General features: G+C 41.5%; 1 protein-coding gene across 3 annotated transcripts in view; it reads left to right on the top strand.

The window, feature by feature from the left end:
- The window catches only part of LOC119019549 (ras and Rab interactor 2-like), a 32,594-nt gene that overhangs the window by 5,485 nt on the left and 9,849 nt on the right, over nt 1-17,260 (top strand). For 2 of the 3 annotated variants that reach the window (XM_037098283.1, XM_037098274.1), the window contains exons 2-7: nt 5,099-5,252; nt 11,732-11,826; nt 12,063-12,261; nt 12,632-12,746; nt 14,943-15,015; nt 15,728-15,819. In XM_037098283.1, the coding sequence (XP_036954178.1) occupies nt 5,184-5,252; nt 11,732-11,826; nt 12,063-12,261; nt 12,632-12,746; nt 14,943-15,015; nt 15,728-15,819 (643 nt within the window). In that variant the 5' untranslated portion in view covers nt 5,099-5,183. Of the gene's footprint in view, nt 1-5,098; nt 5,253-11,567; nt 11,827-12,062; nt 12,262-12,631; nt 12,747-14,942; nt 15,016-15,727; nt 15,820-17,260 lie in introns of those variants that run through there. The other variant, XM_037098292.1, reaches the window with a different exon arrangement.

Genomic DNA, 17,260 nt, shown 5'->3' with positions numbered 1-17,260 from the left:
TAAACTTGCAGATGATCTCTAGTTTTCTCTAGTTTCTACAACTGCTGTGAATGCAGTTAGGCTATAAAAATGTGTCTGAGTCAGACACAGAGTCGTGGACGTGTTTTCCGTTGTAAAGCTTGTTAATATTCTATTCAGTAAAGACTGTCCACCGCACTGGCAGTTACCGAATGAGCAAAAGGCATTTAATTAAAAACTGCTGAACGTCAGTGCCACATTATGATGTCATTTAGCTCCATAAATTATCTGTTGGAGTTTGACACAATCAGAGGGAATCCACTGGTACATCTAGAGCTGGCCCCTGAAAGCTGATGAACCGGTCAGTCAGAGGCTGATTTAGTCAGTCAGAGACACGACAAAACCAGGATCAAACACAGATGCTAACAAAAATGCACAGGGCTAACATCTCAATGAGGAAGGGAATCATACAAAATAAATCCATCCGACTGCAAGCTGTCCCATCCATTTCTACATAGATTTATTGTTAACAATTTTTAACATTAATTGTTATTAGCAAACTCAACCATATCATTGCACAATAGGCCCCCAAGAAACCCACGATTCTCATGTGGTTTTACTGCAGCACTTGAGGTGAGACGTGGAAATGTGTATTTGGCTCATGTCAAAACTCTTTAAAGAAGTCTCTTTTAAAATAAACAGTCAAAGTCAGTGTATGAAAAATCAAATACGCTCTCTCAATCCCTCCCTCTGTCTTGTGGACACACACACATCCTCATGTTGCGCTGCTCGGGGCGCTAACATGACCCACGTGTGGGAGGTGTTGCCTGCGGTGGTTTGTGCAGCTGCCTGCAGCCCCCTCCTAACACTCAGCAGCAGCGGCGTGAACCCTGTCAGCCGAACGCTCGTCTTCACAGGATGTCACAACTGACACAAGAAGCAGTGCTTCATGTTGTCTTGACTGTTTAAACAAATGTGGTCGTTGGGTTTGTTGGTTTTGCTTTGTTTTACAAGGGTGGACAGAGAGACTGCCGGGGAGCAGCAGCAACACCAGTCGCTTCAAAGCGGGAAGTCTCTGTTTCTCAATTTAATAAAGTGTGATGGAGGCTTACAGTAGATTTATGTGACAGATATTGTTGGAGTTGTTTGACGAACCCCCATCAGTGCAGGCTTTAAAACATACATACCACAGAGGATAGTGAAGTCCTGCTGAGTCTACTTTGTATTATTATTTTAATCCAAAACACAATGAAGTCTGAATATGTGTGTGTATCTGTGTGTATGGGTGGTGTGTTCTCATCCTGCCTCTTTATCTTTATGAATAAGATGAGTTATTGACATAGGTGTCTCTGACATTTAACTGGTTGTAAATTTCTTATATGCTAGTTTTTACCATCAGAGGTGTATGCGTGCATATGTGTGTGTTTACCTTATGAACAATGTGTATCTGTGTCTCAGCGGCAGGGGGCTCGTCTGTGGTTCTGTGAGGGAGGGGTGCACACTCAGTCTCTCAGACACACAAACACACACAGACTCCACACAAAGAGACACACACACATGGCAGTTTGTCTGCGGGGGAAAACCTTGTTTTATTGGTTGAGAGGTTGATGTGATTTGAGTGTTTTGTTGGGGGGCGAGGGTGTTCAGGACATTCCCATGGGTGATTTTGCCAAGTGCAGATAAAAGCTGCACTGTTGGGAGGTCATGCTTGTTACAATACCCAGCATGCATTCTGGTTCATCTCAGGTTCAGATGTTCACGCATGTGGAAATATTGTTTACCTTACCGTCAGAGTGTTCCTGAGTGCCGTCATCGATTTCAGATCTTTTACAGAATCAACAGCAGAAGAACTCACAGAGTCGTCGCTAACTGATTCCCAGGAAATAGTCTCTGTGGGTTTCATAAAGTTACGCTTTTACATTTCCCCTCAGACCCTCCGTGCTTTTGTTTCTCCAGCTTTCATCAGTCTCTGGAAATGAAACCATGGTGCCAGACTATCAGTTCTTCTTTCAGACATTCAGGAACTGGTACAGTGTCTGTACAGGTCACAAAAAATGAGAAGAAGCAGCATTTACATGTTTGAGTGATTGAATGGATTTATTATTTGACCTCTTTACACTTGGTTTAGGCTGCAGCGACCAATTAATTTCAATATCAGTTAGTTGGTCATCTGTTTTTTGATGACTTTGTAATTAGTTACTCTATAAAATGTCATGAAATTGTTTTTGTCTGACCATCATGGACACATGACAGAAAGATCAAATCTCCATGTGAGATGCTGGGAGCAGAGCATGAATGAGATTATTCAAAGGGAGAAGGGAAGGAAAAGGAACAGGAGCACATCAGGTGTGCATATAAAACCTGTGGCTACCCAAACTGGACCTTTGTCCAAACCACTAAAAGGTCCAGAACAGAAAGGAGGAGAAGAGAAAACGTAACGACATCGTCATCCCTTATGTCAGGGGAACATCAGAGAAACTCAGGAGGATCTTTAATAAACAGAGTAATGTAGTTTATGCTGTTCCATGCAGCCAGGACTGCACAGATCTGTACATGATGGAGACAAAACAGCCTCCCCATAAATGACTGGCACGACACAGGAGGGTCAACTCCTCAGGTCAAGACTCTGGTGTCCACTTAGATCTGAAGGACAAAATAATTTCTTTGAGGAGAACAATGTAACGTCTTGACCAGAGAAGACAGACGGTTTGAAAGTGGAGTAAAATAATCCATCTGTGTCAAACTGGAACGACCATCTTCGAAAACAGAGGAGGTGTTTCTAAGTCATTTCTTATCACTCACCTGCAATGCAGTCCTGAGTTCTCTCCCAAGACTTAACAAGCATTCACACCTGGGCTCACCTCGCCCTAACATTCCACCAACGACCAACAAGTGGCCCTAATAACTCTCAGACTCAGAGCTCATGCGTGTCTTTAACGACTCAGAGTTTAAAAGCCAGCAACTCCCCTCCATATCATTAGAACTGAAGAAGAGAGGTGAACTGGCCCAGTTGCCTGCGATACAGCACTTAAAATTACTGTGACCTGGATGACTGGGAACCTTCATCAACAGTTTGGCTAATGGTTTCTTCTTTCACAGAGGTTGTTTGCAGGCAGCTGAGTTTTGCAGTCTCAGTTTTGTGGAGGCAGCATTCACACTTCAGTAAGCTGCTGTGATGAGCTGACCAGGGCCCTGCAGCTTCAAGTATATGAAGTTCAGCTCCTGTCTTATGTTCACTAGGAATACAAGATCCATGATCCAACATTGGATCTTCAGTTTGGGAACATCTATTCTGCCATCTTCCATGAATTTTTTCATCTCTGCTCTTAACTCCAAAATCTCTTCAAGACAGTTCCCCTGCTGAGCCAGAGCACCTCCGAAAAGTAAAGCACATCACCATATGCTGACTCTTTTAAAACGGCCCAGAACTGGCAGTGCTGTAAACTCCTGGAGCTGATGTAATTGTTACTTTTTATAACAACAGACTCGACTGGAGTGTACAGACTCACTTTTCAGTGCAGAGTCTATTCAGAGTCTATCTGCTGTAGAACTCCTTTGTGTTCTACAGCGGATCTGATTGGTGAGGTCTGCCTTTTAATCCTCATATGTAGTTGTGACAAACACAGTGACGTGCGAATTTCAAGCATTTGCTGCACAGCTGGCTCGTTTTTTTCCTCTCGTCTCCCTGCTCCTTCTCTTACTGTGTTCTGAGGGCCAGGAGTTTGGTCTAGAAAATGTCAGTTTGTCACTATGGATGAGCCATTTCATATGACATGAACTAATTTGATAATATCGTAACTTTATTATGAATCGATATGAGTGAATTTCAGGCTTTTGCATTGTTCTTTAGCTGTTGACTGTTCTATATTTTTAATGAATCTCCTGTGTTAATGTCACCTGGATATATTTCCCCCTTCTGTAATGTTGTCTGTTGTTTCGGGAGGCAAAAATGTCAGTCAGTGTGTCAGGATATTGCTGCCATTTGAATACAGTTGTATACAATTTCATGATAGTACAATCTTTATGCAGTTACAATGTGAGTATTTCAGATATAGCAAACATGACCCACCGTGTCCTTTACTGTGTCTTGTTTAACACTAACCAAAGTAGACAGATTGGAGTTTACCTTGTGCTCTCTTTTTTTTTCTTTTGGAGAGTTTGTTTATAGAAATAGTAACTTTCACATTCAGCTGTCTGAAAGTGTGTGTCCTGAGTCCTGACTCTCTGCCATATTTGTGTTGTTTTTCTTTCCTCCCCCTGAGCCTGTGCTGGTGGGGGTGATAGCTTCCCTCCTGTGTCAGATGAAGAGTGCATGTGTGGACCGAGGGATGAAAGGAGCATCTCTCCAGTCTGTGGGAGCTGTGAATCTCTGCCAGGCAGCGAAAGGCAGGACTAGTAGTTATAACCTGTCTGGAGAGAAGGGGGGGAATAAAGTGAAACAGAGGGAGAGAAGAGAAGAGGGGAGGGGAGGGACGAAGACATATTGCTCACAGATAGACAAACAGAAATGAAGCTGTCGAAAGAGAAACTGAGATAAGAGAGCGGGAAACAGAAAAAGAGCAGGAAAGGACTAGAGTACTGCTCACTGTGGACTGATTTTGAGAAGATGTCAGATTGTGTGAGTCAGTTACAAACCGGTGGACTTCCACATTGCATGGAGGATTATCAAAGCACCACAGCCCTAAAACTTGTTGGTACGATGTGTGGGGAGAAGGGCAGCTGTGCTGGCACTGAGGCTTTCCGAGATGGAAAATGAATTATGTATGTATGAGGACATGTGAGGAAAAAAAACATAGGGAATGAAAATGTGGGAGAGGAAGGAAACCAGGTAGACAGGTAATGAGAGGACAGAGGTCCACACGAAAAATAAGCTGAGGGTTGTAATGAGATGAAAAGGACTGAAAAGGGCGATTATCTGGGCAGGGGCCAGTGGAAGGAGGGACGGAGAGAGAGGAGGCAGGAAAAGTGAAAGGAGATGGAGAGGTGAATGTGTAGAAAGCAAAATGAGAGGGGGAGAGGAGAAAAAGAGACGCGAGAGTCAAAGCATTCCAACAGACCAGCACCTCATAATACTGGCTGTGGCCAAAGCAGGAATTTCCTCTGGCTACACCACAGCTGAAGTGTGTTTTCTGACCCACAGAGCTCCGGCCCCTGCAGACGCTGTCCCATACCTCAACACACACCCAGACCAGAGAGTTAGCCAGCCCCGTGGACAGGAAGACAACATGGCCTCCAGCACGCCACCCAGTAATCCTCCCTGTGGCCTCACGGACAGGAGCGGCAGCTTCTTTAAGGTAAGGAAGGATGGATGGTTTGCTCAGAGAAAGTAAAAGACATCGGTTACGCCTGTGCATCAGATGTGTTTGTCTGGGAAAGGCTGACTCAGCATGTGTTTAAAACAGGAAAAAACTCAGACAGCAATGTGAATCACATGCATCATTAACAAAGCCAAAACCTAGCAACGTCATGTCTAGTCAAAATTTTGGACTTAAAATAATTAACCATATTAGAATGTATACAAGAGGTATATACTTCATATGATTAAGGCAAATAAACAACAAACTTTATAATGATCCTGGTAAAAGGAAAGTATCTTAGTTTAGCAGTAACAGAGTAGCAGTAACTGTTATGGGAGGTTCGACTGACTGCCACGAACTGCAAGGTGAGGGTCACATGACAGATGGACACAGACGAAAGCGTTGGAGGCTAGTTTTTGGTAGCCGTGGTAGCTTGTCTACTTGTGGCCTACTGTATAGGAAGCTAAACAATGAAGAAGATGCAGCAGCTCTCTCCTGGAAGTGAGAATCACTCTCAACAGCAAGAGATCACGATGCATCTGACATGTTTGTTTTACTCTCTTACCTCTTTTTAGTTTTGACAAAGTGTGATTAAAAAAAAAAGATAGCACACTTAATACTGGCAGCTACCTAATCTCCAAAATCATTCCAAAGAATCTTACTGTGTCATTTCAAATCATCATGACAGTACTGTTAAACCACTTTTCTTTTAAAAATCCTTTCAGAATTTCAGTATTACAGTTGAATTTTCCCTCACATTTCCAAATTTGGATATCTGTCACCCAACAATAAGCTCCATACAGCCTGTCTGTTTGTCGTTCACACATGGGACAGGGTGGGAACATTTTTGTAACTTAGGCAACCAGTTGTGGTGAGAAAATGGTACACAGACAAACAGAAAAGCTTGTTAGCATTTGCTACTCCAGACTAGATGTGGCTGGATTATCTGGAAGAGAGAATGCCACATTGGTACGTACAGTATTAAGTAATGTTACATCAACAGAGGGGTTTCTGATCCTGCCCACCTGGCTGTCGTCAGTGCCCCGTCCCCACCATAGATAAACTGAAAACAGGTCGGATGAGAGAGGTCTGGCTATGTGATATGACTTGAATGCAGTTATAGTAAGTCTACTGGAAAATCAGCCGTTTCCGACTTTTAAACAATACCCAGAGTAATGTGTGGAAGGTATTTCATCGAGTGGATACTTACTGTGGAAGAAAAGAATAACTCTGATGTAATGTTAGTCTCTCTTAGTCTACAATGAGAAACATTAATTAAAGTCTGCCACACATGTATGGCTGCATATTTAACGTTAACGAATAGCACTTACCTGTCTGTGTTTATCCTCCATGCTAAATGCTGACTTACTCCCTCACAGCTGCGCCATGGGCAACTGTTGGAGCCAAGTTCAGTCAATAACAATAGTTTGTAAAAGGTCCAATTGGCACCAATTAATCGGCCAAACTGACTAACACAGACAGTCACTTGAACCTCTCTGTGCTGTGGTAGATTGATTAATCAATCTCTGTGTTGATGCAGGGAGTATAGCTGTTACCTGCTGTTGTTAGGTTAAGCAAACATTACTCATATTAAAATGCTATGTTATACGCTACAGTACCTTCTAAATGACAACAATGACAATCTTTGAACTCCTTGTCTCTCAGCATCCATAAAAGAAATGAGAAATTCTTCATATCCTTAGGAAATGTATTTGATAACTGGATTGATTGATGAAACAGGAAAGTGGGTTTGCCTTTCAACAGTTTTTCCTGTCTTTCTGCCATTGTAGGAGTGTTGGAAATAAAGAATGGCAGCTGCACTTAATGGCAGCCTGACAAACATACTAACAGGAGTAATACACCCCCCCCACACACACACTCCTTCATCTCTGGCCCTTCCCTCTTTCTGTTCTGTCTCTTCAGTTTCCTTTCCTTTTTCCACTATCACTCAGTATACTCATTCATATCATATTGTTGTTTTAACACACTTTGTTTTTTGTAAAATGGTCTATTTCTGTGTAAATAATGAGCTTAATCTGTTTCCTCTTTGCTGCTGCTGTCTGAATCAGCCTTTCATTATAACACTACAGATTCTGTGTAGCCTGTATATGTGTATTTGTGTGCAGTAAGTGGGTCAAACGGAAGCTGAAATAACAACATCATTACGCCGCCTTGTGAAAAGCCTGATTTCAGGCTAGTCAGGTCTGTCGGCTAGACGACAAGCAAACAACTTTTAAAAAACATACTATGCTGTGCTGAGTCATACTTCCGTGACTTACCAGGTAGTCCGACTTTCTTCCTGCCTGCCAGCTTCCTTTTCATCCTGTCTTGGTATTAGTAGATGTGTTATCATACAGCTCTGGGTGTCCACAAACAGCCACGATTAGTTATTATTAATGTACTTTATCGATGCATTTTTCATTCGTGTGATTTAGGAGCTCCAGCAGATCCTGTGGGCTCGAAGACAACACAAGCAGTCTTTAAGGAGAACATTGGAGATTTGTGTTGTGGATGCTGTATCCCCTGTTTTTCCGCAAACCCTGTTGCATTTCTGAAATTTCAGAATCCTTAAATGAGTGGTCAAACTTCTGTCTTCTCTCCAATTCTCATAGGCACAGTAAATAAGGTAATGATAATAATAGAAGCAAATAACGCACCATGTTACATGTAAATTACAGAATATTCGTAAAGCAGCTACACCTCTCTTTTTACCGGTAAAATCTTGGCAAGGAAGTGACCCAAAACTATTGTTGCACACTGAGTTTCAAGGCAAGTTTCTAGCTTTCACCTGGTTGCATCCTCTCAGCTCACTCACTGGCTTGCAGATTAAGAAATGAAACCCACTTTTAAAGCTGAAGATTTAAAGGAGACTAGGATTAGAAGTAAACTAAGAAACAAACACTGAAAGCTGTCCCAGTTTTAATTTCCTTTACAGTTTTTTCCATCCTCACTAACCCTGTGAAAGCGCTCTCTGCATGTGTCTGTGTGTCAAAACCAAACACATAGTTTCCCGTTGACTGCATCCATGGCTTTAACGTCAGCCCATGCCGAGAATCACTTACCTCTACACACACACACGCAGCTTCATTCTAACTCTGCACCCATGTGTTGTGCAGAGAGAATAAAACCAACCAGACTGATGATGCCAGTGATCGTCATTAAAGTGAAACACAGACTTCTTATTTCTGTCATTTCTGTCCAGAAGTGATCAGCGTGAAAACCATCAGAGTTCCATAAGGCACTCTGCCCAGAGTCAGTCACTCAGCAACTGTTGTGTTCACTGACCTTCATTTCATAGCTCAGGAATTTCCCATGTCTTCTCCCGTGTCCCTGTTCCCACATTTTCATTCATATTAATCAATGTCTGATGCATGATAGAAGGCAATAACTGTCATTCTGTGGCCCTTCATTAGGCCCCAGGGCAAAAGTAAGCTGCTAGACCCCCTCTTTGTTCTATGTGCACCCCTTGTGTACAGTATTTTTTCATGACGTCTTTATGTGGGGAGTTTGTCAAAGCTGTAAAATGAGCATAAGGTTAGGATTAACTAGCTTTGTGCTGTTAGCTGCTGTGGATGAATGTTACACTTGACAAACTAACCTCATGAAGATGTCTTTTTGTTTGACCCAGAATTACAGTATTTGGGATCATTTTCCACAATCCCTCTTCTAACGATAGCATATCTTACCCATGTGTCTGCACCAGCAGGTTGTTCTTGTTAGGTGGATGCTATTGTAATGGATGCTGTGCTGTGTTCACAGTCTAATATGGAAATGGTAATTTTTTAAAGCGTGGCTGTTAAACTGCTCAATCTGACATATTTTACTTCCCTTATATTTATAATTACCAAGAGTGGTTTGTAACAGCTTGTTGAATGTAACTTTGACTTGAAGTATTGATTTAATTCTGATATACTTTTGAGTAAAGTATTGAGATTAACAAACCTTTTGGCCTTGATCTGGCTCCATACATCTCTGATTTAGAAATAACTCCCATGATTCCACATTACCTCACATGGCCATCAAACTACATCATTTGTTTTATTATCTACCTCAAGTTTATTTAGGATTATGCATAATATGTTGACACACAGTGGGAACTGGTGTTGGCAGTCAGCAGTGTTGCCAGGTTGGCAATCCAACCTTGCGTTTGTCCCTAAAATGACTCATAGAGGTCCAACTGCTTGACTTTCAGTTCCTACATCAGTATCAGCTTTATTAGCCAAGTATGGGACACAAACCCAACACTGGACTAGATATAACATAAGGACAAAGACAACAAACTGAAACGTATAATGGACAAATATGTGGAAGCAATAGAAGTGTACATATGTAGAAATGGTATGTGATATAAAAGTACTAGTGACTAACAACTTAAACAGAAACTCCATATAAAATGGCACAAATTAGCACTCTGAAACCTGAAGACAAATCTTTGTCAACAGCTTGTAGGATCATGTTTTGTTTGCTTAAAGGGGCTGAAAGGACAGAATTTCCAAATATTTTCGCCCTTTGGGATGAAGCCATAGCGTAGCAGGACTATTTCAGGAGTTTACACTAACAGACTGGCTGTTTGTGGCATGTGGTTTGGGGTTTTTAACTGCTTCTGATGGTAAAAATGACACTGAGAGCGCTGGCCGTTCCCCCAGTGTTAGTCAGCTGTTGAGACTCTGTCTTCACACAGGTTCAAATTGAGCATCCCCAGCGTGTGAAGTGCAGTTTTCAGCGCTCCACTAACATTGGAGCTAACTTTTTGACTCAGGTTGTGTAATAGAGTTTTGACTTGACACAAAGCTGGAGCTGGCTCCACTTAGGCCTGTGAGGAAGGGGAGGGGGGGTGAATTAGAGGGCCCTGTGGTGACTGTGGTCTGGTCTGGAGCTCAGCTGGTGCAGGAAAGTTTGGAGAAGGATGCCTCCTACTGGTTGAAATGTATTATGAAAGCAGAAACTGCTCATTAAATCTAGGATTTGTATTTAATTCTTTGTGGTTGCAAGACATGGGTGGAGTTAACTACATCAGAGAAACAATACTCAATGTATAGTTGTTAGTTCTTACTTACTCCTGCTCCTACCTACTTTCCTATACTTAATAAAATGCATAAATTGGCCTGAAGAAGCCATCATGTCCGCGCTATTTGACTCAGATCTTCAGTGTCAAGCGTTCAGATTTCAACATCTCTGCTCAGATATGTTTGAGGACTCCCTAAGAGTCTAAAATGTGGAATTACAGAATGTGGAGAAGGGGGGGAAACAAAGGAAAAAGCAATTAGTCGCCTTGTTTGTGCAAGTGATCATTTTTGACTCTGTTTTTTAAGAATTCCCTTTATGGCTAATTGGATACAACTGTGCTGTTGTACGTTTAAATCCTGCCAGAATGTGTCCTCATGTCTTAATAGCTCCAGAGCAGAGGTTTTCAAACTGAGGGCACACATCTAAAAGCAAGGGGAAGTTAGTTATTGTTGGCTGGTTGCTGATTTAGCTGCTTATCAACATGGTCGACAGATCATGTATAAGATCAGGGACTTTCGTGGATTGTGACAATATGTGTAAAAAGGGTTACACACTTATTCTTTCATAACTTAGTCAGATCTGGACGCACAGACATGATGCTCATAATTCTAGTTTCTAGTTACTATCTCCTTCTATAAATATGCCTAAAAATAATAGAAGAATGATGCCGCATACAACTTCAGACCTTGATTACGTTTTCTTCAGTTCTCCAGTGACGGTTGACTGTAAATTCATGGGTACACTGCAAACAGGAAGAGGAATAGTTCATTAGGCATTCTTTTAACCGTTACTTTGCCAAAATGTAGAGAAGTAAAACGTACAAGTATTTTTAAAAAGGCCCTGAGTTGTTATCTTGATTTTTGTGGTATCAGAGATTGTTAATCACATTCCATACCTGTGTCATCACAGTTAAACTATGCAAACAGCTATGGGCTACAACTTAATACAGCATCAAGACATAATCCTCCACTGTTGTTATTAGGTGGCCAGTCATCATCAGCCATTCACTCTGTTGACTGATTGTGTTTAATGTTAGATTTAAATGGCAGGACAACGCCCTTATCACTGTCAGCCTGAAAAGGGATGTTTCCAGATGTTAATATGCAGATGTGTTTTTTATTATCCAAACTGCATTCTGCAGTTGGGACACATTGGAAAAAGAGTTGTTTGTTTGGGTTCACTTCAGAAGTTAATGTAGGTCATTTTTTTTTTGACAAAGCTTTGTCTCCGTGCTTCCTGCCTGTCGGAAATGTGGTCCACGCACAGGAAAAATGACTAACTGCCTCCCTGCCCTTTGTTCTAGATGTGACCAGTACAGTCCCTCCGTCCTTCGGTTTCATTTTCTTGCTTCAAATTTACGTTTGAGCAATGCTGTCTGTTTCATTTACTGCTGTGACCCCCCCACCACCTCTTCTTCTTCTTCTTATATTCCCTCGTCAGTCGACGCCTGTCATTCTCTTTTTTTTCAGCTGATTGACACATTTGCATTGGAGATCGGGGAGCTGAAGAAAGAGATGGTCCAGACCTCTGTAACAGTGGACACGGAGCCCCTTGACCTACGAGGGTAGGGCTGTTTTCACCTTTTTTTTGCTTTTCCTCCCTCACTTCTCACACTCTTCAGTAGTCGTAGTAGAGTAGTCTTGATTTTTGTTCCTGATACGATTGAAATATTATGTCATCTGCTTGTTCTGCATTCCGTTAAATCTGATTTCCTTGAACAATGTTTTGTAAATGCTGCCGTGAATTAGTACTCATTGTCACCTGTAGATGGCAAACGTGTTTCACTCTCTGTCTCTGCAGGCTGGAGAGTGAAGTGAACGGTGTTTACCTGCAGTCCCCCCTCTGTGGCGGGGTGGGGGGTGAAAGGGATTCTGGGTACGATTCCTTATGGAGGAGGATGAGTGTGTTGGACAGGCTGACTCAAACCCACCCGGTGTGGCTGCTGCTGGCAGTCAGTGAGGAGGAGGCCAGCCACATTCTGCTCAAACAGCCACCAGGGGTGAGGGCTCACCATCCTGGACACAAATGTTAACACCTAATATTATCTAAGATTTTGTAGTTGCACAGACTAAATGTACTAGCTACACGTCAAGCTTGATTCAATCCAGTGAATATTTAAGAAGGAACCTTTCCTGTTGTGTTGTGTAACACTGTTAATGGTAATGTTAGCTAGTAAATGGTTAAATTGTAATGTCAGCTTTCATCTAACTGTAGCTAATTGGCTATCAAATATGTGTATGATGATGATGTAATCTCTCTACATTTATGCGACTTGCAACCTGACATTACCCCAGCAACTGACCTACACACCTTGAGCATGATGTCAAAGGAAAATGATATAAATACAGTCTGTTTCGTGACTTGTGCAGGTGTTCCTGGTCAGGAAGTCTGCCGCTCTACAGAGGAAGGTTCTGTCGGTGCGTCTGAGGGAGGATCAGTCAGGAACTTCCATCAGCCACTTTGCTGTCAGAGAGAGCCAGTACAGTAAGTCACATGTTTTGTTTTAACCGGTTGTACCTGGACTGCTGGGATGGGTGGGGTTATCTGTATCAGTATATAATCATTTACTCTCAAATAACGGATCGACAGTCACAGGTAACAGTTTGAAAAAAAATAAACCTATGCACAAATGAGAAATGGGAGTGTGCAAGCGAGGCCCATCAGTGTCGTCCAATCAAGGGTCGAATTTGTGACGTATGTGGTGCTCAATTGAGCTTTTCTTTCATAGTGACAGTGCCAATTAATTGCCGTTATAAAGCGATAAAGTATTGGTCTGAACGTGATGTGGTAGCAGTAACATCTTATCTGCTCTCTGTCTTCTTGTGGGAAAGGTTTGCTGATAAAGCTTCGTTCTCGAGCAAACGTCTAGCCAAACGTGATTTGCACAACAGTAGGCCACATGATCACATGTTTATTTACACTGCCTCAGGGGTGACATTAAAATGTGAACTTGCTGTAGCTAGGTGCTAGTATGAGTGACTTTTTGTTAAATGGTTAATCACTGTGATTGCTATAACCGATGACTGGCATTTGATTAGTAACTCTGCTTATAATCTTACTATAACAAGTCCTATGTTGAGCTGCTGTACTTCAGTATTTGGAAGTAGTTAGGAGCTGTGACATTTCCAAAGTGTGAGGACATACCAGCTGTGGATTTCTCCCGGCTGAAATGACAGCACACATGGGAAGGAGGGGAGTGCCTTTGGCCTGGTTTGACCTTTTAGATTTAGGTCAGCTGCTCTCCAGTTTGGCCCTCATGCTGCACAGATTGTGAACTGTTTGATCTTAAATAAATAATCTGAAATGACTGAAATGGTATCAAATATTCGGAACATGATATGTATCAATATTTTGATATGTTGGACAACAGTAATTGGTACTATACAGTAAAGACCAGTTGTAGGAAAAGTGTGAGGAAACAACAAGTGCGCAGGAATTCTTGAGATTTCATGAAAGGTCACAGCATCTCATCCAATAATTAAAATCTCATTTGTTAAGAGGATACATCAGCTTACTACCAAAAATATCTGTACCAAATGTTGTGCCAATCGATCTAAATGCTGATCTAAATATTAATTGTGGGGTATAATTGAATTGGAGCTTGAATGTTGTACAAGATTGCATTGCAATCCGTCCGGTGTCCATCTAGACATTTCACAAATAGCCAAAAATGTCAGCCCACTAATGTGCTAAAAGAAGAAATTTGGATCGATCCTCTAAAAAAGATGGGTGATAACAGTGCTTGTGAACTAGGAGACTGAAGTTTGAATCCCAGTCTGAGCACTTCCTTAGTATAGAGGAAGAGATGATGACTAGGGTACTAAAAAGTTTGATTCAGTTATCTTTCTAACATCTCCCAGTAGTGATCCCAGGTCACCACACCACTAGCAGCCTTGTTCTAAGTTGTGGTCATGATAGGGTCCCATACCCAGTCTGAGCCCTTTCTCACTGCATTATTGTCAACCTCCAGTGGTGGCAACCTTATACAGCTATGCCACTGCAATACTGACCTCATGAACAGTATGTAAAATGAACTGATTTCTAGTATACAGTATGTAATTTCCATTGATAAGGGGTGCTGACCCAAAAATCAAAAAGTAGCAAATACAGTGAGGTTGTCAGCTCTTAAATATGAGTTACAAAGCAATTCATGATGCACAGTGGGCTATATCCTAGGTTTCTACAGCATTACTGTAAACATTTGTGAGTGTGAAGCCCATCAAACAGAAGCTAGGAACCTGCTGACACAAACCATCATAACAGCTTCAACAAAAAACAAATACAAGTAAGTCAATCAGTAGTACGATGTCCATGCACCAACCAAGGTGAGTGGCCAATTGATATGCATACCTACAATAGTAGATGTATGTATGTTCATGTATAACTTATCACGTGCAGAACCTCCAGGCAAATACATAGACACATCAATCAAAACATTGTAAAAAAGAACCTCCACAGAAGATACAACTACTATACATCAATTAAAACATCATCCAAACACAAGTATTAACATCATAAGGATAACAGTGGTGAACAAGGTTAGTGACCAATTGATTTGGTTATCGTTAGCATGAAAATCAAATAGGTTAACGTATAATGTATGTGAGAGTGATAAGGAAAATCAAAGAGTTCCAGTCTATGAATCATAATTCAATCTGTGCACATTTTCTTTGTTTGCAGCCTTTTCCCTTGAGGGATCCGGGATCAGCTTTGCAGATCTGTTTCGTCTGGTTGCTTTCTACTGTATTAGCAGGTAAACAACCAACATTTGTTCTTCTGTCTATCCATCTTTCAAAGCCCCAGTGTCTCCATGTTTTGCACCGTGAGGAGAGGGTCATTTTAAGATGGAAACTCCATGGATGAAAACATGTTTGTTGAGTAAGCAGCCGGCTCTGTGTGCAAGGCTCTCACTTCTTGTTTTAGGTCATGTCAGCGCAGGAGACACAGACAGACGCAGGAAATGGATTGAAATTGTTCTGAGAGCAGTTCAGCACTGGATTTCAGTAGAGCGGTGACCGCTTTCCAACAGGCATCCTTACCTAACAAATGAATTATATTTTTTTAATGTTAACTTTTATTCTCATTCCCACCATGGATGTGGTGTACAATTATAGTTATATCTATATGTCTTTTGTAATGGAAACAAAGGATGTGTCAGCATGTTTTTATTAATGATGGCTGAAGGTATTTTCACTTCTCTGTGTGTCGGTGTCCAGGCTCTGTTGTGCCAACCAAACATATGGCATCATCACTTTTGTTTGGGGATATCACTGTCAAATGAGGACAACATGCGTTATGACCCAAACCAAAAAGCACTGAATATAGATTTTTTCTATTATGAACATCAACATAGATAGCTACATAGATATATCAGCATTTAAAGTTTGTTTACTCACTTAGAGTATATTGTTATGTTGTTGTATCTGTTTCCAGTCACATTTGATGCCTGTTCATCTTTCACTCAGGGACGTCCTGCCTTTCACACTCAAACTCCCAGAGGCCATTGCATCCGCTACGACTCGGAAAGAACTGGAGGAGGTAGCACAGCTTGGAGCAGGTAGCCTCATCTATCACTGGACTGGATTGAAATTCTGTATGAACAGACAGCCATATTTAAGCTAAATAAGCTATAGTTAACACTTCATGCTAAGAACAATTTTGTTTTCTACCTATCTTAACATACAGACTGGAAGCAGGGGGAACGAGTGAGCCTGGTTCCCTCCAGTGTTTAAATGCTCCTTCTAACCCCTCCAAAGCTCACTAATTAGCAAGTCATATGTCTTTTATTCTGTTAGAATCACAGTTTGAGCTCTATAGCGGAAACTTTAGTGCAGAAAAGTAGTTATATTTATTATCCTCCCCCCCTTTATGAGCTCAGTGCTCATTGTGGGGGACAATAAAGAATAAAGAAATACATAAGAAATAAAGAAATTACACATAATATTTTGTAAACATTATAAATTCCTGCCAATAAAAGTGCAAATGAGGACTGTTCTAGAAACCTGTTGGTGCATTTAGAAAAACTAAAACTGGACAATCGGCTTCTTTACTTAAAGACATGCGGTTCATGTTATTTGAATCGGTTTTCTGTGTTTCATCTCCCACCACATACCATCGCTACTGATGTTTCTGTCAGAGTGACCTTCATACCAGCAAGGGAAAACTATCTCTGCTCACAAATGTGAGTCAATAGACTGTTTATACTGAAGTCACAAAATATGAACGTACACTGATAGTTGTGAATACCATATTCCATTTTTGGAGCACTGAGCCTTTTAAAATACCACGGTCTCTCTAATTCTGTTGGTGCCTGTGAGCACCACGCCTGCTGCAACATTAAAACAGTCAGTCAACTAAGCAAGCAGGTGGAGATAAAACAGCCAATGTTTGAGTAGGTTGTGTTTGTTTTTCCCTTTTCCAACTCAGGCTGACTACTTCACATCAGACTCGGTCACTTCATTTCTGTCAAGTTATTCCAGGCTCGGCTCCTGTGAAACTGCAGTGAGTCAGCTTCCTACAGTAGAAGCCTACAGCATAGCTCAGTGCTCAGTGTGGGGGGAGAGAAGGGAGTGGCAAGTGGAAAGCTACAGTAAGCTGTGTGCTATCTTAACACACACACATCACATGACATTGAGATATGTTTGAAAACACACAGGGCCGAATGCTAACAGAACATGTACAGTATACTGTGTCAGATACACTTAACATGAATTATACTTTGGTATTTGCAGCCAGAGTTTTTCTTAGCTGACTCGTGCAGTCATGGAGGGGAACTCCCCTTCTCCACTGGCCTCTATTTAAATATGAAAAGCATACTGGGCACACACATGTGAAACATAAACACGTGCTATGAATAACTTCAGAGACATCTGAATATTGCAGTGACTTTGCGGTGATTGATTTGCCCTCCCAGTGTCATGTTATGCTCAAGAGGCACACTTTAAGCATTTTGTATTGGCAACTTTTACTTATCAAGTGAAGTGTTGTTGACTAGTTGC

The sequence above is a fragment of the Acanthopagrus latus genome, chromosome 1 (assembly GCF_904848185.1).
Source record: "Acanthopagrus latus isolate v.2019 chromosome 1, fAcaLat1.1, whole genome shotgun sequence".
Lineage (NCBI taxonomy): Eukaryota > Metazoa > Chordata > Actinopteri > Spariformes > Sparidae > Acanthopagrus > Acanthopagrus latus.
Note: the sequence above shows the minus strand (reverse complement) of the source record. Positions and strands in the feature narration are given on the sequence as shown.